This window comes from Sturnira hondurensis, unplaced genomic scaffold, assembly GCF_014824575.4.
Source record: "Sturnira hondurensis isolate 20B ecotype Veracruz unplaced genomic scaffold, ASM1482457v3 Scaffold0001932, whole genome shotgun sequence".
In the NCBI taxonomy this organism is placed as follows: Eukaryota; Metazoa; Chordata; class Mammalia; order Chiroptera; family Phyllostomidae; genus Sturnira; species Sturnira hondurensis.
The window spans coordinates 213,145-238,375 of NW_028074563.1; the positions used below are offsets into that span (position 1 = coordinate 213,145).

At 44.9% G+C, this 25,231-nt stretch overlaps 1 gene segment (V, D, J or C); it reads right to left on the minus strand.

Moving 5' to 3' along the window:
• The window catches only part of LOC118981411 (immunoglobulin lambda variable 2-18-like), a 32,483-nt gene extending 23,158 nt beyond the window's left edge, over positions 1–9,325 (minus strand). Inside the window, 2 exon segments of the V gene segment in view lie at positions 2,002–2,309; positions 9,247–9,325. Of these exon segments, the coding sequence occupies positions 2,002–2,309; positions 9,247–9,292 (354 nt within the window).
• Positions 9,326–25,231: the final 15,906 nt, after the last annotated feature.

Genomic DNA, 25,231 nt, shown 5'->3' on the forward strand with positions numbered 1-25,231 from the left:
AGCATGGAGGTAATTACCAGTTTCTGGGAACTAAAGAATATAATGAAAAAGAATTTTGAAAAATCGAAGTGTTGTGAGAAAGACCGAGTTAGTGGATAAAGTGACCAACATTCTGGCTTACACAGGAGTGAGGGCCCACTGGGCACAGTGCGACTTCCGGGACTAAAACCCAGAGAGTGAGGATGGCTATCTACCAGGTCTTCTTGAACTAAAACTCAGTGCCCATCAGAAGCCCAACAAAATCTTGCACAGATAGATAATTCTTGTGTGCTTAGTGATCATCATAATGTGAAGTCTAGCAAAAAATGTATTTAGATAGCCGAGCAAATTAGACTTCAGTGAGAACTCCAGAAGAACAGGAGAGAGGCTCACCAAATATCTCTTCCCTATAGAACCAGAAACCATTTTGGGAAGATCCCATTCTAATGAGAAGAAAGTCACGTGCTGGGCTGTTTCAAATCTACATCATTTGTGGACATAGAGCGAGGAAGGTACAGGGAAGGAGTGAAAAGAAAAGCAATACCGGGATTAACACCAAAGCCAGCACAGTGGCTCTTTGGGGAATGGGAGAGATGGATATGCTTTGGGTGGGTTGAGGTGGTTCCTATTTATTATTCTTTCTTAAACTGTGAATATTCATCTCACATACTCTTCTTTGGGAATGATGCATACAATCGCAAAAGGAATTTAGAAAGGTGAGCTAAAACATACCTGAAATTTTTTCCTTTCCTTAGCTCCATAGAGAAGAGCTCAGAACAAATGTAGACAGGGACAGAGTTTTTTATGACAAACTGTGAGTGGAAGGTGAAACACTCGTCCTTTTAGCCTTTTGGAGGTGGTGGAAAGTCACCTAGAACACTGGGCACTGGGAAAGAGAAAGAAACAGCCAGTACAAAGACGAGGCCCCCTTGCTCAGTTGAAGCTGAGGCCCAGGCCCCTGCCCGCCTTCTCTGCTTCATCCAGGACATGCTCAAGAAACAGGTAGGAAGAAAGAAAAATGCTCCTCAGCAGGAATTCCTTACAAGAAGGCTGGAAAAATGAAAGAATACTGAAGCTTTGGCTGTTGCCTATGTACCTCCCTGATAGTATTATATTTTTATTTCCTCAGGTGAAGTGATGTATAACTTGGGTTTTACATGCCCTATGTCCCAAAAGGATCCCTCTGCCCTTGGGATCTGGCAGAAGAGACGGATAAACTGATGGGAGCCCATCAATTGATTAATGAATAAATGAAATGAGACCTATCCATACAATGCAGTATTATTCAGCCACGACAAATGATGAAGTCCTGATACACACTTCAACCTGAAGGAACCTTGGAAACACTTTGGTAAACAGAGAAAATCAAACAAAAAGACCAGGGAGTGTGTCATCCCACTTGTGTGCCATGTCCGAAATAGACAAACCCTGAGAGACAGAAAGTAAGTGACCGGTTGGGAGGGGCTGAAAGAAGAGGGAAATGGTAGTGACCGTAATGGATGAGGTGTTACACTGAGGGGGATGAAAACGTCCTGGAGTTACAGAGTGCAATGGGTGCACATACTTGTGAATATGATAGAAAGCACAGGGTCATGTACCTTGAAATGATGTATGTTATGGGATGTGAATTCTAGAAAAATAGATATAAAATCAGGTACCGGTGGATCTATATTAATAACTCAGACAATGAATGTTATGTGTGTGCATGTATTATGTATGTATATTATGTATGTGCATATACCTATACCTACAGACACACATATGCATATATATGCTGCCATGAAAAATAGGGAAATATAATGAAAATCAAATATGGTAAAGTGTTAACAAGAGGTAAATCGGTATAAAGGTTATATAGGATTTCTTTATGTTATCTTTAAAATTTTAGGTTTTCAATTATTTAAAAATAAAATAGTAACAAAGAATAAACCAATGAAAGCCTGAGTTTATGATTAAAGGGACTTGAGTGAGTTCAAGGAGGTTTTGGTCTCACTTCCCCATGAAGTTGCACCACTGTGGAACACTGTCAGGGTTCCTGTATGAAGCACAGTAATAATCAGCCTCGTCCTCAGCCTGGAGCCCAGAGATGGTCAGGGAGGCCGTGTTGCCAGATTTGCTGCCAGAGAAGCGATCAGGGATCCCTGAGGGCCTACTGCTGGTAGCATATATCAGGAGTTTGGGGGCTGTGCCCGGTTTTTGTTGGTACCAGGAGACGGTATAACTACTATACCCAACATCACTGCTGCTTCCAGCACAGGAGATGGTGACCGACTGTCCAGGAGACCCAGACACTGAGGAAGGCTGAATGAGAGAAGCCTGGGCCCAGGAACCTATAAAGAGAAAAAACACACTCACAGCTCAGTTCAGTGCTGGCCCAGGAGAGCAGAGTAGTACAAAAAAGGAGCCCAGATGTCCCCAGGGTCCCTGTCCTGGAGATCTCACCTGAGTCCTGAGTGAGGAGACTGAGAAGGAGCAGAGTCCAGGCCATGCTGTAGATCTGCCCAAGTATGTTGCCTTCTGGCCCCCCAACCCTGGGCCTGGATCCCCCCACACCTCTCTTATTCTGTCATCCTGCCTCAGAGGAGGGAGGGGCCTCCATGCAAATCAGCTTCTTTTTTCTGTCTCCTCATCCCACTCTGTCCTGATCCTTCCTTCTAGATATTTGGCCTCCAGGGGCAGCAGAGCCAATCTGAGGCATTCAGTCCCTTTGACATGGGTTTTCTAAGACTGAGCCATGACAGTGCCCAGGAAATGCAGTCCAACTTAAAAGGTCCCTATCCACCCAACTGCAGGTTTCACGATGTGCTCAATTGGCTAAATACACTCGAAATCCCAGTACTTTCTTTTGTTCTGCATAGTTAAAGGGTGAGAGGACAGGGTCCAAAAGGGCTGGGGTTAGGAGAAATCTAATGGGTTTTCTTAGGCACCAAAGGCAGAGCTGGTGGTTGTTCACATCCCTCACCCCCTTCCTATCCTCCTCAGTAGCTTGGTTCTTCATCCTACCTGTTCAGTCTCTGCACTGCTCTGGACGGACTCAGGAGGATGAAACCAGGCTCTGGGATCTCATACAGGCCAGGGTGAAGCACACCAAAGACCTCCGCACATCTGGGCTTTGTTGCCACCTGGTGGCTAACGTTGGAGTGACAAACCTCAAGGTGGTACAGTACAGGAGGAAGGCTGCTGAAAACCCCTCCCTGCTCTGCTCACAGCCCAGGCTCCTTAGTTTTCATCTCAACTCAGCACCAAGCCCCTTGATTCTGGATGTTAAAAAAATGAAATAAATGGCCAAAATAGAGTCCCTCTTGCTAAGCTGTGTCACCAAACCAAATTTTAATTCCTGCCTTAATCGCAGTTTCCGCTGCCCAAGGGATGATATTTTAAACCTAGCAGTCTGGGATTTTAAGGTCAGGGCTGGTCAGGTCATTGGCCTGATGAGAACCCTGCCTTCCGCCAAGGGAAAATGCCCTTGTCTGAAGTAATCTATTCTTTTAACTTCTTAGACCCACTCTCTTTCTGCCTGTAGAAAACATCCACTTTGTATGCTCCTTGTTAAGCCCTTTCAGCTACTGCGCAGGATACAGGTCAGTATATGAGTCACGTAATAAAGCTAATCAGATGTTCAAATACACTCAGTTGAGGGATGTTCTTTAACACTCGTGGTCTTGTTCACTGTCCTCTCGAGTTGTCACCAGCTTCTTCCGGAATGAAATGTTTTACCTGCCGTCCCTGGTGGTCCAGACCTGCCCCACAGGACCAATGTGCTGGTCTCGGCTTTCTGGTCAAAGACCCCTCAGGACTGAGAAAACATTAAACAGGAGATAGCTTTAACCGCACCTGGAAGGCTAGATGAAAAAAAGACTGATCGATTGCCTTCTCTATATGTGGAAAAACTATTCCCAAAAGGAGAAGACTATGTCCACTAGGACTGAAAATAATGCAATAAACAGCAAGTGTGGAAGTCCAGTGTTTAAGGAGTTTTGAAATAGAGAATGGGGTCAGGATTGCTCCAAAGGCCCCATTTCGGGGACTTGCCCTCAGGGAGTGTCCATCTGTCACAGGGGGTAAGTAACCTTCATCCCTGCACATTGAAACAACTTCACTGAGAGCTCTGCCCCTTCTTGAGGTAACATGTCTTCCATCCACACAAAGATGGCAGGCTTTTCTGGGAAAAGATGGGTTTGGGGTACAGACCCCAATCAAGCCTGACATATTCTACCCAGAATGGAAACAAAAGTGTCCACTCAAGAATTGGGATAATAGTTCTATAGAGTGTGACTATTCTGAGGAAACTATTTGGGTGCCACTGTACATGACAAGTGACAGACATGTCCAAGAGTACACCAAGGGTGAGGTCTTGGTTAAGGGCAGGATTAGCTAAGAGCATGATCAGGGGATTGGGAAGAAAGTGGTAAGAAAAAGCCCGAGAAAACAACCTTCTCAATGGCTCCTGAACTTCTGGGCCCACCTCTGAAGTGTGCTTGTGTGGACTGGACCCCAAAGTGCAAGGACAGATTTTGGAGTAGAATTAAGAGGCAGCTGGGTGCCTAGTTTCAATGAAGGCCCCCGGGTGGGGTGAACTGTTTGTGGATCCATGTAGTGCTGGTGAAATTTAAAATAGAATGGACATTTGAACACCCATTCACAGATGAATGAGAGAAATTTGTCAGCCAAACCCAAATGCAGATTATCTCCTAAAATAAAAAAGTCAACAAAACGTTTAACAAGATCCACAGTTTCACTCCATAATATAAGATAGATGCAGAAGAGAATCCTAAATTACTAGACATATGAGGAACTGGACATCCACAAGTGTAGAAAGATGATCAACCGATGATAGCTCAGAAATGATTCAGATGTTGGGTTTACCTGACACAAGACTGAAAAACTAAGCTCTTATTACACCGATGGCCTGAGTAGAGAAATCCCTCTTGAAATGAATGAGAATGGAAAGTCTTAGTAAAGAAACAGAAAATAATGAAGATAACATATGAACCCATTAAAAGTGAAAACTACACTAGATAGCAGGAATGGCATTTCTCCATCACAGATAATCTTCTATAACTATGAGAGCATAGCTTTCAACAGAAATTATTCAGAATAAACACATATTTTTTAATCTAAAAACTTATCAGTGAGATGTAAAATAACAAGAGGATTAGTAAACATGTAAATGGAGTCTCCAAAGTTGAAGAAATAGCAGGAGAACATATCATGACCAAAAATATTCAAAGTTAAAAAATATATATATAAACCCATAGATTCAAAAAGCTCAACCAAGCCCAAGCACATGAACCATGAAAAAGACCAAAGCAGGAACCACCCAGTCCACTCCTTGTTTTTGTAGAAACCCTTCTAGAACCCTCCTTATGCTTTAGTAACTATTCAGTTGTTAGTGAAATGTCAGCCACAGAAGTTTATTTCCTGCAAAATCTGTGAAAGCACTTCTCTCCCTCTCCCTTCCCCTCCCTCTCTCTCTCTTTCTCTCCTCCCCCATCTCTCATAACACAACCTCAAATCTTAAGGCCAGTTCTGCCTCTGCCCAACATGAGTGCTGTGACATGGTGTCACTGTTTTGGCACCTCAGATGAACTGCTTCCACAGGAGCAAGAGCTGCTCCCCAGTGCATCCCAGGAGCCTGTGGGAACATAGAAAATGAAGACCACACACCTGGGCACGAGCAGATTAAGATGCTGAATTAAAAGTGAGTGAACACATGTGTCCTTGCCTTCGTTCATGAAACACAACGAACACTGTGTTGAAAGAATTCAAACATGAGTAAACAAGAATATTTGCCCAGAGAAATGCCCAGAGAACACTATTTTAGTGTCTTTGTTCATTCCACATCATGGGCATTGTGAAGAGCAAAGAGGTGACATTCTGGCCAAAGGAGAGCACAGACTATGGCGGCCTCAGAAACTGGAGAAGAGGGACTCCGATGAGGGAGGAAGTGACACTCTTCTATTTGACAGTGATTTCAGTGGGCATCCTCCACCCATGTATGTGCTATACGATGTGGTATAGAGAATAATGTCTCTAGTGTAACAGAATAGTAAAGTGGCAGTAATCAATGACCTGCCCAGAGATTTATCACCTGACCTGTGGATCAGCTAGAGTTCATTCTTGTGTCCTGGGGAACCATGGAGAGGCCCACTGGGTCCATTCCAGTTCTCTACATACCACAGCAAGAAACAAACCTCTGATCTTCACTGGGTTCCTCCTTAATCTGGTTCTGGTTCTGCTAACACAATGAACAATTTCAAGCCGTGTTCCTTTCATTTAAAATCCTTCTGTAAATTATGACAGCATGACAAGTAGTGACATAGGAATACTAAGCATGACAGCCACCAAAGCAGGCAAAAAGAACACTTGCAACTATGATGAATAATCTGTAAAGGGCAGCAAACAAATTTAAAGACACTATATTTGTTCCCAAATCCATACTTTCAGGTCAAAATGAATATGATGACTTTCTTTAAAAGGCAATCATACTCTGGCTGGTGTGGCTCCATTCATTGGATCACTGCTCCATAACAGAACAGCTACAGGTTCAATTCCCAGTCAGAGCACGTGTCTTTGTTGCAGATTCAATCCCTGGTCTGATGTGTGCCGGAAGTGTCTGATCGATACTTCTCTCTCATCCTCACTCTCTCTCTCAAATTCATGAAAAAAAATATCCTCAGCTGAAGATTTTTAAAATTGCAATATAAAAGATTAAATATTTCAAAGAGATATAGTGTAAAAGTGTGGCACCTGACACAGACACAGTGTGGACCCACGAAAGGTCATTGCCCTGTGCTGCTGAGTATCTGAGCACATTTGGAGAAAAACATGTGCAGATATATTGACCATAGAACCATGTAGAGCATGTTTAATCTCTTCCATTAAAAATGACCATTTAGATCTGCATCTGAAAAAGACAAACAGGTATTCTGTTGCCTTATTTGAGATAATTAAGGGGTCTGTCCCTTTAGTATTCATTCCAAGTACACAAGAAACAAGTGTTGTTGCTCCAGGGAAATTATATTAGAGAGATCCTGTTCACTCAACACACATCTAGCTACTGGCTCTCCTTGTAATTCCCTTCTCATATAATAGTGACTTAATTGTAAAAGAGAAATTGGGGTTTCACTTTAGATGAGAAACACTGGAAGGGTTAATGGGGGCTCTTACACCCTACGTACATCAACAGAAATTATAAAATACTGGCATTGCTGTTAAATTCAGAGAGAAGGAAATGCCCAAGATGCCAGGGAGGATCATCAGGGCAGTTGTCACTCTGCTTTCTACTGGTGTTCAGCACAGGGACTTTGTCACACACGCAACCTATCAACCCGCTCACCCTGTTACCATCATTACACAGACACAGGATTGTGACTCAGAACCTGATACTGCGTCTCCAATAGCAGAGACCCCTTCCCACTGTGCTGTGACCCAGCTGGGGATGGGTCCACCTGTGTCACTGTGGCAGCCTGGATGATTAAAGCATGAAGGTACTGACTCTTAATGAGGAAAGAAAGGAGTAACTGGAAAAATTCTGAACAAGTAACTTTAACAGAGAAGATTATAACAAAGATGTGACTCCAGGTAGGATGACTACCCACTTAGATTTGGTGAAGATAGAGGTCAATTTCAAGATCTGGAGCTGTCAGGGCTGAAGTGAGAGAATTCTCACAACCTGGGATGATGAGGTCACTGCAGGGCATCTTCTGGCTCCTAAGCTCAGCTCATTCAATGGTCAGTGATTTCTGGGCCTGAGTTATGTGTGTTTGTGCTTCATGACTCATTGAAACCAGGATCACAGATACAAACAAACTGGAACATCATGAAAATCACACAGTCTGGAAAGCCACATCCAAGATATATCTTTTTCTGTTTTTGTAAATGACTTTTCATTTATTCATATTTAGAGAGAGGGAAAGCGACAGAGAAAGAGAAGGAGAGAAACATCAATGTGTGGTTGCCTCTTACACATTACCAACATGCAACCTGGCCAGCACATACTCTGGGAGTTGAACCAACAAATCTTCAGTTCACAAGCCAGCAGTATATCCACTGAGCTACACCAGCCTGGGCCCAAGATATGTCTTGAAGAACCAAACAGCCCTTAGGAAACATCCTTGCGTAATGGGAAGACATTTCTTCTGCAGTGCTGCTTCTAGGAGAATCACTCAGGAGTCTGAGAGGAGGGGTGATTCTGAGAGAGGTAGAATCTTTCACTTAAATTTCCACATGAAACTTTTCTCATTATTGGGAATACTCAGAGCAAGAAAAGACAGACTTAAGGAGGAAGGGAAGAAAGGAATTGAGGAAGTTAAGGACGGGGGAAAGATTATAGGAAGAAAAAAAAACTTCTTTTTCTCATTCCAACACCATTTGTGGGGAACTCAGTCCATGACAGTCTGCAATGGTGTGGGAAATTAAGAGACTTAAATGACACTTTTCCAGAGTTTTGTGGGAAAACTACACAAGAAGCAGAGGGTGGGGCTCCCAGGGGCTGTTACAATGAACGGTTTGGAATGAGTCCCCTACTGGGTCCAAGAAACACATACAAAGGAACAAACCAGAGAGAGAAATTCCTTTGGATTTCATGTGTGAGAAGAGAACATGTGAAAGACAGAGTTGACCCTGTCAGGTCTGGAATGGGAGAATTCTGAGCATGTGAAAGAAACCCTGCATTTTTGAAGCTTTGGGAGAGGAGATGTCAATGGGTATCAAAGGAGTTCTCCAGGCCCTGCTGCATGAGCTCCCTGCAAAGGGATGAGGCAGCATCTGCAGAGTGAGGAGGAAGGCTGTGAGTGCAGGGTGGGTTTTGGTCTCACTTCCCCATGAATTCGAACCACTGTGGAGAGTGTCACTGCTTGTATATGAAGCACAGTAATAATCAGCCTCGTCCTCAGCCTGGAGCCCAGAGATGGTCAGGGAGCCTGTGTTGCCAGATTTGCTGCCAGAGAAGCGATCAGGGATCCCTGAGGGTCTACTGCTGTCCCAATATATCAGGAGTTTGGGGGCTGTGCCCGGTTGTTGTTGGTACCAGGAGACTACATCACTACCATACCCAACATCACTGCTGCTTCCAGCACAGGAGATGGTGACCGACTGTCCAGGAGACCCGGACACCGAAGAAGGCTGAGTCAGGGGAGCCTGGGCCCAGGATCCTGAAAAGAGGAAAAACACACTGAGAGGTCACTTCAGTGCTGGCCCAGGAGAGCAGAGCTGTACAAAGAAGGAGGCCAGATGTCCCCAGGGTCCCTGTCCTGGAGGTCTCACCTGAGCCCTGAGTGAGGAGGGTGAGAAGGAGCAGAGTCCAGGCCATGGTGGAGATCCCCCAAGAAGGCTGCCTTCTGGGCCCCCAACCCTTGGCCTGGCTCCTCCACACCTTTCTTATTCTGTCATCCTGCCTCAGAAGAGGGAGGGGCCTCCATGCAAATCAGCTTCTTTTTTCTGTCTCCTCATTGCACTCTGACCTGATCCTTGGTTCTAGATATTTTGCATCCTGGGGTGCAGAGCCAATCTGAGGCATTCAGTCCCTTTTGATATGGATTTTCTAAGACTGACCCATGACAGTGCCCAGAAAATGCACTCGAACTTAAAACGTGCCCACCCGTCCACCCACCTGAAGGTTTCACGATGTGCTCGATTGGTAAATACACTGGAAACCTCAGTACTTTATTTTTGCTCTGCATAGTTGAAGGGTGAGAGGACAGGGTCCAGAAGGGCCGGGGTTAGGGGAAATCTAACAGGTTTTCTTCTCAGGCACCGAAGGCAGAGCTGGTGGTTGTTCACATCCTTCATCCCCTTCCTATCCTCCTCAGTAGCTTGGTTCTTCACTCTACCTGTTCCATCTCTGCACTGCTCTGAGGCTGAGACCTGGGGAGATTTATGTTCCTGTCTTGCAGTACAGATTGGGGGCACTCTACTTCTGAATTCTCCCTCTGTAAGACTTCTGTTGGAACCAGGCTCTGGGACCTAATACCTGCCAGGGTAAAGCACAGCAAAGACCTCCGCACATGTGGACTTTGCTGCCACCTGGTGGCTAACATTGGAGTGACAAACCTCAAGGTGGTAGAGTATATCAGGAAGGCTGCTGAATACCCCTCCCTGCTCTGCTCACAGCCCAGGCTCCTTAGTTTTCATCTCAACTCAGCACCAAGCTCCTTGATTCTGGGTGTTAAAAACAGAAATAACTGGCCAAAATGGAGTCCTTTTTGCTAAAGTGCATTATCGAACCAAAACTTAATGCCTACCTCAATTGCAGTTTCAGCTGCCCCAGGGATGGGACTTCAAACTTAGTAGTCTGGCATTTCTAGGCCAGCACTGGTCCCATCACCTGCATGATGAAAACCCTGCCTTCCTCAAAGGAAAAATGCCCTTGTTTGAAATAATTTATTCTTTTTACTTCATAGTCCCACCCTTTTTCTCCCTATAAAAAATGTCCCCTTGGGATGCTCTTTGGAAAGCTCTTCCTGGAGCAGGATCAGATAGAGAAAGCTCTCCCCCTACTGGGCAGGACACAGGTCAGTATATGAATCATGTAATAAAGCTAATCAGATCTTCAAATGCACTCAGTTGAAGGTTGTTCTTTAACACTCCTGGTCCTGTTCACTGTTCTGTCACTTCATCACCAGCTTCTTCTAGATCAAAATGTGTTAGCTGTCATCCCTGGTGATCCAGACCTACCCAATGGGACCATCGTGCTGGTCCCGTTGACCTGGAAACAGACCTCTCAGGGCTGAGGAAACATCGGACAAGAGATAGTCCCAACCCCATCTAGAAGGCTAGATGAAGAGAAGACTGATCAATTGCCTTCTTGAAATGAGGAAAAAATATTCCAGAAAGGAGAAGAGTAAGTTCACTAGTTCTGAAAATAATGCAATAAACAGCAAGCGTGGAAGTCCAGTGTTTGAGGAGTTTTGAAAAGGAGAATGGGGTCAGGATTGATCGAAGGGCCCCATTTCAGGGACCTCCCCTCAGGGAGTGTCTGTCTGTCACAGGGGTTAAGAAACTTTCATCCCCTCACATTGAAACAACTTCACCACAGAGCTCTGGCCCTTCCTGACGGGACATCTCTTCCATCCACACAGACATGATAGGCTTTTCGGGGAAAAGGTGGGTTTGGGGTGTAGACCCCAATCAGGCCTGACATATTCTACCCAGAATGGAAACAGAAATGTCCACTCAGGAAGTGGGATAAGAGTTTTATAGATTGGGACCGTTCTGTGGAAACTCTTTAGGTGTCACTGTATGTGACAAGTGACAGACATGTTCAAAAGTACAACAAGGGCAAGGTCGTGGTTAAGGGCAGGATGAGCTAAGAGTAGGATCTGGGGAATGGAAAGAAAGTGGTAAGAAAAATCCTGAGAAAATAACCTCCTTAATGTCTCCTGAAATTCTGTTCCCACCTCTGAAGTGTGCTTGTGTGGACTGGACCCCAAAGGGGAAGGAGAGATTTTGGAGCACAATTAAGAGGCAGCTGGCTGCCTAGTTTCAATGAAGTCCCCTGGGTGAGGCGAAGTGGTTGTGGATCCATGTAGTGCTGGTGAGACTTAAAATTGAATGGACATTTGAACACCCAACATGGACAGTTGGGAGGAACTTGTCAGCCAAACCCAAAGGGCATGTTATCTTGTAAAATAAAAAAGTCAACAGAACATTTAACAACATCCACAGTTTCACTGCAGAATATAACATAGATCCAGAAGATAATATTAAATTACTAGACATAGAGGAACAGGACATCTGTAAGTGTAGTAAAGACAATCAACAGATGATAGCTCAGAAATGATCCACATGTTCGAATCACCTGACAGAAGACTGAAAAACTAGACTCTTGCTACAGTGATGGCCTAAGTAGAAAAAAGCCTCTTGCAATGAATGAAAATGGAAACTCTTAGTCAAGAAACAGAAAATAATAAAGATGACAAATGAACACATTAAAAGTGAAAACTACACTAGATGGCAGGAATGGCATTTCTCCATCACAGGTAGTCTTCTATAAGTATGAGAGCATAGCTTTTCATCGGAAATTATTCAAAATGAACACACATTTTTAAATGAAAAGAATTGCCGGTGAGATGTAAGATAACAAGAGAATTCGTAAACATGTAAATGGAGTCTCCAAAGTTGAAGAAATAGCAGAAGAACATCTCATGGCCAAAACACTCAAAGTTTTTTAAAACATATGAACCTATAGATTCAAAAAGCTCACCCAAGCCCTGCACATGAACCATGAAATAGAACAAAGCAAGGACCACCGAGTCCACTCCTTGTTTCTGTAGAAACCCTTCTAGAGTCCTCCTTAGGCTTCAGTAACTATTCAGTTGATAGTAAAATGTCAGCCACAGAAATTTATTTCCTGCAAAGTCACTGAAAGCACTTCTCTCCCTCTCCCTCTCTCTCCCTCTCTCTCCTCCCTCATCTCTCATNCTGAGGACGGCTGAATCAGAGAAGCCTGGGCCCAGGAATCTGAAAAGAGGAAAAACATACTCAGAGCTCAGTTCAGTGCTGGCCCAGGAGAGCAGAGCAGTACAAAGAAGGAGGCCAGATGTCCCCATGGTCCCTGTCCTGGAGGTCTCACCTGAGGCCTGAGTGAGGAGGGTGAGAAGGAGCAGAGTCCAGGCCATGGTGGAGATCCCCCAAGAACCTTGCCTTCTGGGCCGCCAACCCTGGGCCTGGCTCCCCCACACCTTTCTTATTCTGTCATCCTGCCTCAGAGGAGGGAGGGGCCTCCATGCAAATCAGCTTCTTTTTTCTGTCTCCTCACCCCACTCTGACCTGATCCTTAGTTCTAGATATTTTGCATCCTGGGGTGCAGAGCCAATCTGAGGCATTCAGTCCCTTTTGATATGGATTTTCTAAGACTGAGCCATCAAAGTGCCCAGAAAATGCACTGGAACTTAAAACGTGCCCATCCACCCAACTGCAGGTTTCATGGTGTGCTCGATTGGCTAAATACACTGGAAACCTCAGTACTTTATTTTTGCTCAGCATAGTTGAAGGGTGAGAGGACAGGGTCCAGAAGGGCTAGGGTTAGGAGAAATCTAATGGGTTTTCTTCTCAGGAACCAAAGGCAGAGTTGGTGGTTGTTCACATCCTTCACTCCCTTCCTATCCTCCTCAGTTGCTTGGTTCTTCATCCTCTCTCCTCCGTCTCTGCACTGCTCTGAGGCTGAGACCTGGGGACATTTATGCTCCTGTCTTGCAGTACAGATTGGGGACACTGTACTTCTGAATTCTCCCTCTGGAGGACTTCAGTTGGAACCAGGCTCTGGGACCTAATACCTGCCAGGGTAAAGCACAGCAAAGACCTCCGCACATCTGGACTTTGCTGCCACCTGGTGGCTAACATTGGAGTGACAAACCTCAAGGTGGTAGAGTATATCAGGAAGGCTGCTGAATACCCCTCCCTGCTCTGCTCACAGCCCAGGCTCCTTAGTTTTCATCTCAACTCAGCACCAAGCCCCTTGATTCTGGGTGTTAAAAACAGAAATAACTGGCCAAAATGGACTCCTTTTTGCTAAAGTGCATTATCGAACCAAAACTTAATGCCTACCTCAATTGCAGTTTCAGCTGCCCCAGGGATGGGACTTCAAACTTAGTAGTCTGGCATTTCTAGGCCAGCACTGGTCCCATCACCTGCATGATGAAAACCCTGCCTTCCTCAAAGGAAAAATGCCCTTGTTTGAAATAATTTATTCTTTTTACTTCATAGTCCCACCCTTTTTCTGCCTATAAAAAATGTTCCCTTGGGATGCTCTTTGGAAAGCTCTTCCTGGAGCAGGATCAGATAGAGAAAGCTCTCCCCCTACTGGGCAGGATACAGGTCAATATATGAATCATGTAATAAAGCTAATCAGATCTTCAAATGAACTCAGTTGAAGGTTGTTCTTTAACACTCCTGGTCCTGTTCACTGTCCTGTCACTTCATCACCAGCTTCTTCTAGAACAAAATGTGTTAGCTGCCATCCCTGGTGATCCAGACCCACCGAATGGGACCATTGTGCTGGTCCCGTTGACCTGGTAACACACCTCTCAGGGCTGAGGAAACATCGGACATGAGATAGTTTCAACCCCGTCTAGAAGGCTAGATGAAGAGAAGACTGATCAATTGCCGTCTTGAAATGAGGAAAAAAATATTCCAGAAAGGAGAACAGCAAGTTCACTAGTTCTGAAAATAATGCAATAAACAGCAAGCGTGGAAGTCCAGTGTTTGAGGAGTTTTGAAAAGGAGAATGGGGTCAGGATTGATCGAAGGGCCCCATTTCAGGGACCTCCCCTCAGGGAGTGTCGGTCTGTCACAGGGGGTAAGAAACTTTCATCCCCTCACATTGAAACAACTTCACCCCAGAGCTCTGGCCCTTCCTGAAGGGACATCTCTTCCATCCACAGAGACATGATAGGCTTTTCTGGGAAAAGGTCGGTTTGGGGTGTAGACCCCAATCAGGCCTGACATATTCTACCCAGAATGGAAAGAGAAATGTCCACTCAGGAAGTGGGATAAGAGTTTTATAGAGTGGGACCATTCTGAGGAAACTCTTTATGTGTCACTGTATGTGACAAGTGACAGACATGTTCAAAAGTACAACAAGGGCAAGGTCGTGGTTAAGGGAAGGATGAGCTAAGAGTAGGATCTGGGGAATGGAAAGAAAGTGGTAAGAAAAATCCTGAGAAAATAACCTCCTTAATGGCTCCTGAACTTCTGGACCCACCTCTGAAGTGTGCTTGTGTGGACTGGTCCCCAAAGGGGAAGGACAGATTTTGGAGCAGAATTAAGAGGCAGCTGGCTGCCTAGTTTCAATGAAGGCCCCTGGGTGGGGCGAAGTGGTTGTGGATCCAGGTAGTGCTGGCGAGACTTAAAAGTGAGTGGACATTTGAACACCCACCACAGACAGTTGGGAGGAACTTGTCAGCCAAACCCAAAGGGCAGGTTATCTTCTAAAATAAAAAAGTCAACAGAACATTTAACAACATCCACAGTTTCACTGCATAATATAACATAGATCCAGAAGAGAATCCTAAATTACTAGACATAGAGGAACAGGACATCCGCAAGTGTAGTAAAGACAATCAACAGATGATAGCTCAGAAATGATCCACATGTTCGAATCACCTGAGAGAAGACTGAAAAACTAGACTCTTGCTACAGTGATGGCCTAAGTGGAGAAAAGCCTCTTGCAATGAATGAAAATGGAAACTCTTAGTCAAGAAGCAGAAAATAATAAAGATAACAAATGAACCCATTAAAAGTGAAAACTACACTAGATGGCAGGAATGGCATTTCTGCATCACAGGTAGTCTTCTATAACTATGAGAGCATAGCTTTTCATCGGAAATTATTCAAAATAAACACACATTTTTAAATTAAAAGAATTACCGGTGAGATGTAAGATAACAAGAGAATTCATAAACATGTGAATGGAGTCTCCAAAGTTGAAGAAATAGCAGAAGAACATCTCATGGCCAAAACACTCAAAGTTTTTTAAAAGATATGAACCTATAGATTCAAAAAGCTCACCCAAGCCCTGCACATGAACCATGAAATAGAACAAAGCAAGGACCACCCAGTCCACTCCTTGTTTTTGTAGAAACCCTTCTAGAGTCCTCCTTAGGCTTCAGTAACTATTCAGTTGATAGTTAAATGTCAGCCACAGAAGTTTATTTCCTGCAAAGTCAGTGAAAGCACTTCTCTCCCTCTCCCTCTCTCTCCCTCTCTCTCCTCCCCCATCTGTCATAACGCAACCTCAAATCTTAAGGCCACTTCTGCCTCTGCCCGACATGGTGCTGTGATATGGTGTCACTATTGTGGCACCTCAGGTGACCTGCTTCCACAGGAGTAAGAGCTGCTCCCCAGTGCATCCCAGGAGCCTGTGGGGACATAGAGAATGGAGACCACACACCTCGGCAGGAGCAGATTAAGATGCTGGATTAAAAGTGAGTGAACACATATGTCCATGCCTTCCTCCACAAAACACAACCAACACTGTGTTGGAAGAATTCAAACACATGAGAAAACAAGGGCAACGGTAACAGGAAAATAGAAAAAAAAGAGTCAGGTATTTGATGCCCATGTGTTACCTGAAATACGCAGGTCAACGCCCAATCCCAAGGCTGCGGGAACTCTTACCTGAGATATCGGTTGAATTCTCAGTTGTCTGTGCTGTCCAAGTGATGAAGGAGAGTAAAACCACAGTTAGAATGAGTGAGGAAGCTTTTAGAAAAGTGCTACATGCTATTGGGAACAGTCAACCTGAACCGAACCACGCAAAAACGGTGATCAGAAAGAATCAACTTTTGAAAGAAGACACACACTGATTCATACCATAATGTAACAGTGGATATATGTGGGATAGAATTCAAAATTACACATGAATCATGAAGGTAATCTCGACTGAGTAAAAAAGACATTGACTACATGCTACCCCCACTATGACAGGTATCCTGGACTTTTCCCCAAACACTTTAAAACAGCTATTTAAAAGCTGATAAAAGAAGTAAGGCGGAAACCCTCTGGAAATGAGCAGAGATATAGAACATCTCAGCTGAGAAGTACAAGATATAAGGAAACAAAAATAGCAAACAAAAACAAAGGAACTACACTCTATGGAATTGACTAAAGACCAGAAAACAAAAGACTAGAGACCTCTAAGTCATCGCAAAGGAAACTGTACAATGTAAAATGTAGAAAAAAATGAAGTAATGAAATCTAAAGTTATCTGTGAACTTAAACTTGAAGTGCCTAATACATACAAAATTGAAGAGACACACGGAGGAATAGAAGGAAAACTGTAATCCAGAAACTCAACAAACCCCAAGCACAAGAAACACGAAAAAGAAGGAAAGGAAAAAAGATAGGAATAGAGAGAAAAGGAAACAGAAAGGAAAGAAAAAAACTGCCACAAGGCAAATTCACCCAATTCTTCCTTCTAGGGACCTTTGTCAAGACCCTTCTTTGGCTTCTGTAACTATTCCTTCATTCATTAGTAAAATACCAACCATGGAATTTTACTCCCTGAGAATCCTCCTTGGGTTGTGAATGTGGAAGTGATGGCCGAGAGGGAAAGAAAAATTAGAGTGAGTAGATGTTGTCACATAAATAGAAAAACTTCCAGACTCGCTCCCCGCTGGCATTAAGGCTAACAGAACACAGTACACTGGCCCCTCCCCTCACCAGCTCTTTATTGACAAAAGGCAAAGGGAATGACTTAGGCTGAGAGGGGTCCAAGACTTGTAGATGCTGTGGGTATTGTAATGAGAAGCCTTGTCCTTTAGAGATGTTGCACCCTTTGACAGCCTCCCTCTGGAGATAGTCTTGTTCCAGACTCTTCCTCACACACTCCAAAGCTCATCCCTGAGGAAGCTAACATCCCCACAGAGTTGACACCAAGGAGACTGTCCCGAAATGTTCATGTGTTCGGCCTGGACTCTTATTTGCACTTTCTGGTGTGAACTAGGTTCATCTCAACATGAGTCGTGCACTAATGTCCTGATCAGCAACTGCTAAATCTCTCTCTCCCTGCCCAGAGGAGCAATGGCAGACTGTGCTGGGAAAACGTGCTGAGTTAGGCAGCAGATAACCTCTGACAATATTCCTGTTGCAGACCCAGTGCCTGCCCATTACTCAGGAAGGCCATGTGCCCAATTCCGAGTCCCCTTCTCTCTCTCCTGGGCTTTGAGTGTCATCTTCAGGAAGGGATCACGTAAACTCCCAGGGAAGCTCCCCTAACATTGACCCTGAGCCTCTGTCAAGGTTAATGGCCCCTCCCAGGGCCCCATCTGATAGACACATTGTCCTTTTTCCCCATCATCTCATGTGTTGCTTTCTACTCTCTGCTTGGAAGTTGCAAATTGTTTGAGGATGATAACTAGGTGGAAAGAATATGGAGAAGAGCAAAGAAGGGATTAACATCAAGGCAGGACCCTAGTAACTGTGTGTCGGATAGACGCACGTATCCTGCATGAGTAGGGGTAGCGTGGGGTAGATGTAGCTTCCATTTGTCCTTCTCTCTAAATCGTTCATCATCACTTCTCACACCCTTCTTCAGGTATGATATGCTCACAATAAGAGAAATTTAGAAACATCAAAGGAAAATGCACCTGAGTGCTTTTCTTTTCCTCCTACCTACAACAGAGAGGCAGAATAAATGCAGAAGTTGACAAAGTGCCCATGAGCAAACACAAGAAAATGTGAAACAACTGCCCTTGTGGGCTTTTTGGAGTCCATGGCAACAAATTCACCAGGAATCCTTGAACAAAGTAACTGGAAAGGAAAGAGAAAGAGCCAAGCTCAAAGGCAAAGCCCCACCTCATGCTGTTCTGATGAAGCAGTCTGTCCTTCCTTGCTGTCCCTCACTCCGCAGGTCCAGGGCACGTCCACACAGCAGGGGAGAAGCAGGAACGATGGCCCTCAGTGTGGAATCATTCAGAGGCTCAAATATGAGACTACAGTGACGCCTGGGTACATACTATGTGACTTCCCCCAAATGAATTCTTTTCTAAATGTGATCTGATTGTGTAATAGTAAATAAAAACCTTATGAGGAAGGGTGTTCCCTAGTCAAAGAGGAAGGGAAGCCATCCTCTCTTGTTTTTTGGCATTTAGTATAGAAAACTTGTGTTGTAAATTCTTTCCTGTCTTCTTGAAATTGTATGTAAATCTACAAAATAACTAAAGAAGCCCCTATGTGGGTTAACAACCAGGGGTGTCTTTCTCTAGGACCTGAGCCACAGATCTTTGAAACACAAACATCAAGGAGACAGTGTCCCCACAATTCACAGTTTGCATGGTAGTGTGGGGCCTTTCATTTCTTCAGAGACTGGCTTCAAGTCCAAGCCTACCTCTGGCCATAAACACATTAGAAATGTATTTTTCTGACATATTTTGGATATTAACCCCTTGAGGGATACATGGTGTTCAAACATCCTCCCCTTCCACAGATTATCTTCATTTTGTTAAGATGCCCAGGAACCCTACCACACCTGTGGAGCTCTGATGACTCACAGGCACAGGTGAAAACCCCAATGACCCTGCCACTGCCTACAGGCTTCCTCTGCAGAGACACATGCCCTGTGGGCAGGTGCCGCCTCTGACCAGCTTGATACAGACCTGTGGCCATGAGTTGAGATGTTCAGATTCTGTGAACAGAGGACCTTGCCCAGTGTTTGGTGACTCAGCTGCTTAGATGATTGAGGTGCTGGTCATTTACTGTGGGGGCGGGGAGTAAAAGAAGGTAACTGGGACAAGATTGGAACATAACTGAAGATGAAAGACATTATGAGAAAGTTATTAGGGAAGGGGAACATCTATTCTGGTTTGCCCAAGAATGAGGACAGTGCCTAGAGTGACAGTGTAGAGTCGGGGAAAGTTCTAGAACTGGGAAGACATGGTCATCCTATCAGGCATTCTAGAATTTAAGGCTGTTTTCAAAGCAATTCAACAGAATCCTGCGTAGATATGTAGGGGTTGGTGTACTTCCGGGGTTCATGAGAAGTGGGAGTCAGGTAGCAACCTGGAAGGTTCCCCAAAGAAGCAGGACACACAGGAAGGTCCTGGAAGAACTGAGGACAGCCTGCTGTTTCTTCCCTTGTGGAAAAAAGAGCCCATTTTAAAAAGAGCTCATTCTAATGAGGAGGCAGTGTGTGAATCGGGCTGTGTCCCAGACAGGGTTTCAGGGTTCTGGGTGGGGGCAGGGCAGGAGCGAGGGGCAGGGAGACTCTTAGTGACCATGGAGTCATCCAGTCCCATTCTCAGAGCTCAGCCCCAAGCTCAGTCAAAGATGAGGGACAATGAGAAGAAAAATGTGTTCTGCTTATCTTCCTTCTCTCAACAATGTGCAGACATTCTCTCAGGTGCTGTTGCTTTGGGAATACATGTGCAGAACAATGACCCCCTCAGGGAACTATTGTGACTAGAACATTGGTGAATGCAGAGTTGAATATGACAGTCATTTTGTAACCGAATGCAGGTCCAGCTGCCCTCTGCTTCGAAAGCCAGTACTTGAGAGGGCAGGTGATGTAAGAGAAAGTGGTTTTATTCAGGTGGCAGCCACCTGGAAGATGAGGGACTCTCGTTTCTAAAGTCATCTTAGCCTTTCAGACATCCTGGCTAGTTTTCATAGGACAACTGTGGGGAGAGGGGAACTGAGAAATTCCTGGTGATGTGCATCCAGTTTCTCTTGTGTGGGCTCAGTGTCACCTTCTGTGGAAATCCTCATGTGGTGTCAAAGCCCCGTGTGCCGCTTGACTGCTGATATCTGGGAACGGGACGTGTGGGGCAGGGTTGCCATGGGTTCTGATGTTTGTTGCTGACACTCAACGAATTTCTTGTTTTCGGGGTCATTGCTTGGTTAGGCAGAAGCTTCACCTGCTTGCATGTACAAAATCCTTATAAAGAAGCTTTAACATAAGAATGTTCTATGAGTCTGTTAGTGTAGCCTGTTCTACCAGTACCACCTGATTGGAATAATAGGTTTATTTCAATTACTGTTACATCACTGGAGAACTGAATCCAGGGCGGTGAGTAGCTGAGTTGGTGGAGAAATTTACAGTCAGATTTCCCTGAAAACAACAGAAGGTACACCAGGCAGGCGTTTGCTTCACTCTGCCTCTGACAATGAGGAGAGGGATGTGCCTCTGGGGATACAGGACAAGCGGAAGCCCATATGACACCGTGAAAATACATTCAAACTGAGTGTTTCTGTCTGAAGTTCATGGCAGAAGACAAGATGAGAAGAAAGGGAAACCTAGGCAGTGCTGCATGACCCTGTTGGCTGGGTGAGGGAGCATCTTCAGAATGAGGAGGGATCCTGAAAGGGGAGGGCAGATTTTGGTCTCACTTCCCCATGAACTGGCACCACCGTGGTAAGTACCACTGCCCACATATGAAAAACAGTGATAATCAGCCTCGTCCTCAGACTGGAGCCCAGAGATGATCAAGAAGGCTGTGTTTTCTGTCTTGAAGCCAGAGAAGTGATCAGGGATCCCAGAGGACCGAGTATTTACATAATTAATCAGAAGTCTGGGGGCTGTGACTGGGTGCTGTTGATACCAGGAGACATAATTATAACGCCCAATGTCTTTACTGCTTCCAGCACAGGAAATGGTGACAGACTGTCCCAGAGCCCCGGACACTGAGGGAGTTTGAGTCAAGGCAGCCTGAGCCCAGGGACCTGAAAAGAGCAAAATCACACTTGGGTAAGTTCAGTGCTGGGGCCCAGGTGAGACTAAAATAGGAGATGAAGGATCAGCCCAGATGCCCCTGGGACCCCTTCCCTGGAGGCCTCACCTGAGCCTTGAGTGAGGAGGGTGAGGAAGAGCAGAGTCCAGGCCATAGCAGAGATGCTCCAAGAACACTGCCTCTGAGCCCCCAAACTTGATCCTGGCTCCCCCAGACCTCTCTTATCCCTTCCCCCTGCCTCAGAGAAGGGAGGGGCCTTCATGCAAATCTGCTGCCTGCACCTGCCTGTCTCTATGCTCCTCAGACCCAGCCCTTGATTCTAGATATTCTGCACAGTGGTCAGAGAGCTCAGCTGAGGGATTAAAAGCCTTTGATCTGCACACTCTTCATCTGGATAAGCTGAGCCTGTGACAGAGCCCAGGAATGAAGACAATCTTGGGTGTCCCTTTCTTTTCTATTGGAAGGATCACTGTGGTTCCTCACTGAGGAATCTTAGGAGTTCAGCTTCTTGCTCTGAGGATGAAGGTGAGGAGAGGGAGGAAGACAGGATGGGAAAGATTCATGCTCAGTTTCCAGGGACAACAGGCAAAGCTGGGCACTTGTCATTTTCCTTCACACCTCACTGGCCCTTCTCCTGGGATGGCTTCTCATGCACAGCTCTGTGCCCTGCCTGTGCATTGGCTGTGTCCTGAGTCTGAGCCCTGGAGTGCACTTATTGAACCTTGTATAAAGAACTTACTGGGGTGTGACAGATTTGGGACCCTACCCCCAAATCCCTTTAGAGATGCTCAGGGGGACACAGCTCCTAGGACTTCATACAGCTCAGGCTTAACCAGAGCCAGGCCCTTCCCCATGTCCAGACCCTCACCACCCTCTGGTAGCCATAGACAGTGTGACATGTTCCAGGGAAGGCACCTGAGTGGGAGCTGGAAATCCCTGCTCTGCTCCTACACCTACTATCAATACATTGGACAGACAACAAAATCAACCCCAGCGGGAGGTTCACATAAGAAAAATGGACCGATAAGTAGCCAATTGGCTCCTCAAAATGTTAAGAGGAGAAATATTGCTTGCAGGAGAGGGAGCTCAATACAATTCAGCGTAATGAAATAGGAAGCAGGACATGGACTCCAAGATGAAAGGATCAAGAAGAAGGGACCTTGGCTCAGGATTGTTCTGAGGGCACAAGCTCCGGGACCTCTGGATAAGTCTGTCTGTCCAATGGGACCGGCGATGTTCCTTGTCTCGCCCACATAGTGCACAATGACCACTGACGTGGGAGCTGTGTGCCTTCCTGAGGCAAAGTCTGTTCATCGACAGAGAGGTGCTTACCCTAAGGGGTGTCTGGAGTTACACTGGTTTGGTGCTAGGGCTCCAATTACAGCTACTGATCCTCCCAGAATAAAAATGTCCCCTCAGGAAACGGAGAGGTATTCTATAGTGTGTGAATGTTCAGAGAAAACTATTTTGCCATCACTGTTAATATCTTATGACAGACATTTCCAGCTGAACAGTGGAAGAGACTTCATGGCTAAGGGTGGGAGAGGCTGAAATTTGGCTTCGGGGATGGAGGGAGAAGGACAAGGATGTTTGGGGGAAGTGATATTTTCAGCTTTGTTACTATTGCTTGTGTGTTTTCCATATTTAGATGCTGCATTACGTTTTACACTAGTTTAGACCATAATGTGTATCATTTGAGAGAGATAATAAATCAATGACCTACTCAGAAATCCACCAGGAATGGCATGCATGCCTGGACCAGAGACCAGAAGTCTGAATCTTTTTGTCTCTTAGAATCACCGTGGCAGGGCCCCTTGGGGACACGGCAGGTGTCAAGGCATTTTCTGCAAGAGGCAAATGTCTGACCTTTGTTAGGATCCACCTTGACCTCTGTTCCATGTCCTATTATTGCAAATTGAAGATCCTCATTCCAAGCTACAGGTGTCCAATTTCATTTGAAATATCCTGGACACATATGCCCACACATTAAGGTGTGAAACAGTTAAAAGAAACAAAGTGCCATCCATTGGGAGGAAAAGGACAAATAGAAAAAAATCATTGTTAATCAATTACATCAATGTATATAAATTAAACATATACACAATTAACCTCAATTCACTTATCCCTCTGTACAAATTAAAACTGATGTTTCTCTGTATAAACAAAATTTCTTAAGAAAAGTAAAATATGTGGGAAAATGCTGTGGAAAACACGTGACACCCAAGCCTGAAACCTGGAGGCAGTTGAGTGGAAATCTGAGTATCGATCATCTGGTTACACTGATGATGCCACCTGGGGGTCGATTTGACAGTGAGGGCAACAAAACATTGAAATCTCTTCTACTGAAAATCATCTGGCACACTTTTACAAAGTTAGAAAAAACACACCAAAAATATTAATTAAGAGAGAGAGAGAAATTGTATTACTTGAGAAAATGTGGGTCGCCATATCTGCAAATTGTTTCTTTTTTTAAAAATTTATTTAACTTTTGTTCAAGTACAGTTTTCTTTCTTGTATTCCCAGCCCTGCACCCCCCCAGTGCTCCCTACTCCCCTCCCATCTCTGCCCCCCGTCTTAGTTATTGTCCATGTGTCTTTCATACTTATTCATGTGAGTCCACCCCCTTTTACTCTGTGCTTTTCTCCCCTCTACCCTCTGGACCCTGTCAGTACGTTCTGTATTTCACTGTCTTTGGTTACATTTGCAAATTGTTTCTTATATCAAGAAAACAGATACACAGACAGATGGTTTTTCCAGAAATATCCTATGGGGAGTAATCCTGTTTACTCAACATCTACCTACTGGTTTTCTACGCACTGCACAATACAAAACACCTAACTACCCCCTGAAAAGGAAATGGTTGCACCACCTCAGAATCAGACATACAGGAGAGGCACTGGTGGTGACCTGACCTCCTACTCACATGTAGAATATTCATTTAAAAAACCGGTCAAGTTATTTGTTTGGTGGGCAAGTGCTGGATCGCTCCAAAGATAAAGAGCAGAACTCAGCTCCCCCACTTCCTATTTGTTGCCTCCACAAAGACACACCCTACAGGCACTGCACTCTCTGTCCTGAATTGGACCAACGCTGGGCTGTGACTCAGGGCTGTATTCTCTGTCTTCAACGGAAGACGCCCCTTCCTGTTGGTGCTCTGACCAGTGAGTGGCTCCAGGGTCGATCTAAATCATTCTTTGTGTCACATGGGATTAAAGCATGGAGGTAATTACCATTTTCTGGGAACTAAAGAATATAATGAAAAAGAATTTTGAAAAATTGAAGTGTTGTGAGAAAGACCGATTTAGTGGATAAGTGACCAACATTCTGGCTTACACAGGAGTGAGGGCCCACTGGGCACACTGCGACTTCCGGGATTAAAACCCAGAGAGTGAGGATGGCCATCTACCAGGTCTTCTTGAACTTAGACCCAGTGCCCATCAGAAGCCCAACAAAATCTTGCACAGATAGTTAATTCTTTTGTGCTTAGAGATCATCATAATGTGAAGTCTAGCTAAAAATGTATTTAGATAGCCAAGGAAATTAGACCTCAGTGAGAACTCCAGAGGAACAGAAGAGAGGCTCACCAAATCTCTCTTCCCTGTAGAACCAGAAACCATTTTGGGACGATCCCATTCTAATGAGAAGAAAGTCACATACTGGGCAGTTTCAAATCTACGTCATTTGTGGCCATAGAGCGAGAAAGGTACAGGGAAGGAATGAAAAGAAAAGCAATACCGGAATTAACACCAAAGCCAGCACAGTGGCTCTTCGGGGAATGGGAGAGATGCATATGCTTTGGGTGGGTTGATGTGGTTCCTATTTATTATTCTTTCTTAAATTGTGAATATTCATCTCACACACTCTTCTTTGGGAATGATGCATATAATAGCAAAGGGAATTTAGAAAAGTAAACTAAAACATATCTGAAATTTTTTCCTTTCCTTACCTCCATAGAGAAGAGCTCAGAACAAATGTAGACAGGGACAATGCTTTTTACTATAAACTGTGAGTGGAAGGTGAAACACTCGTCCTTTTAGCCTTTTGGAGGTGGTGGAAAGTCACCTAGAACACTGGGCACTGGGAAA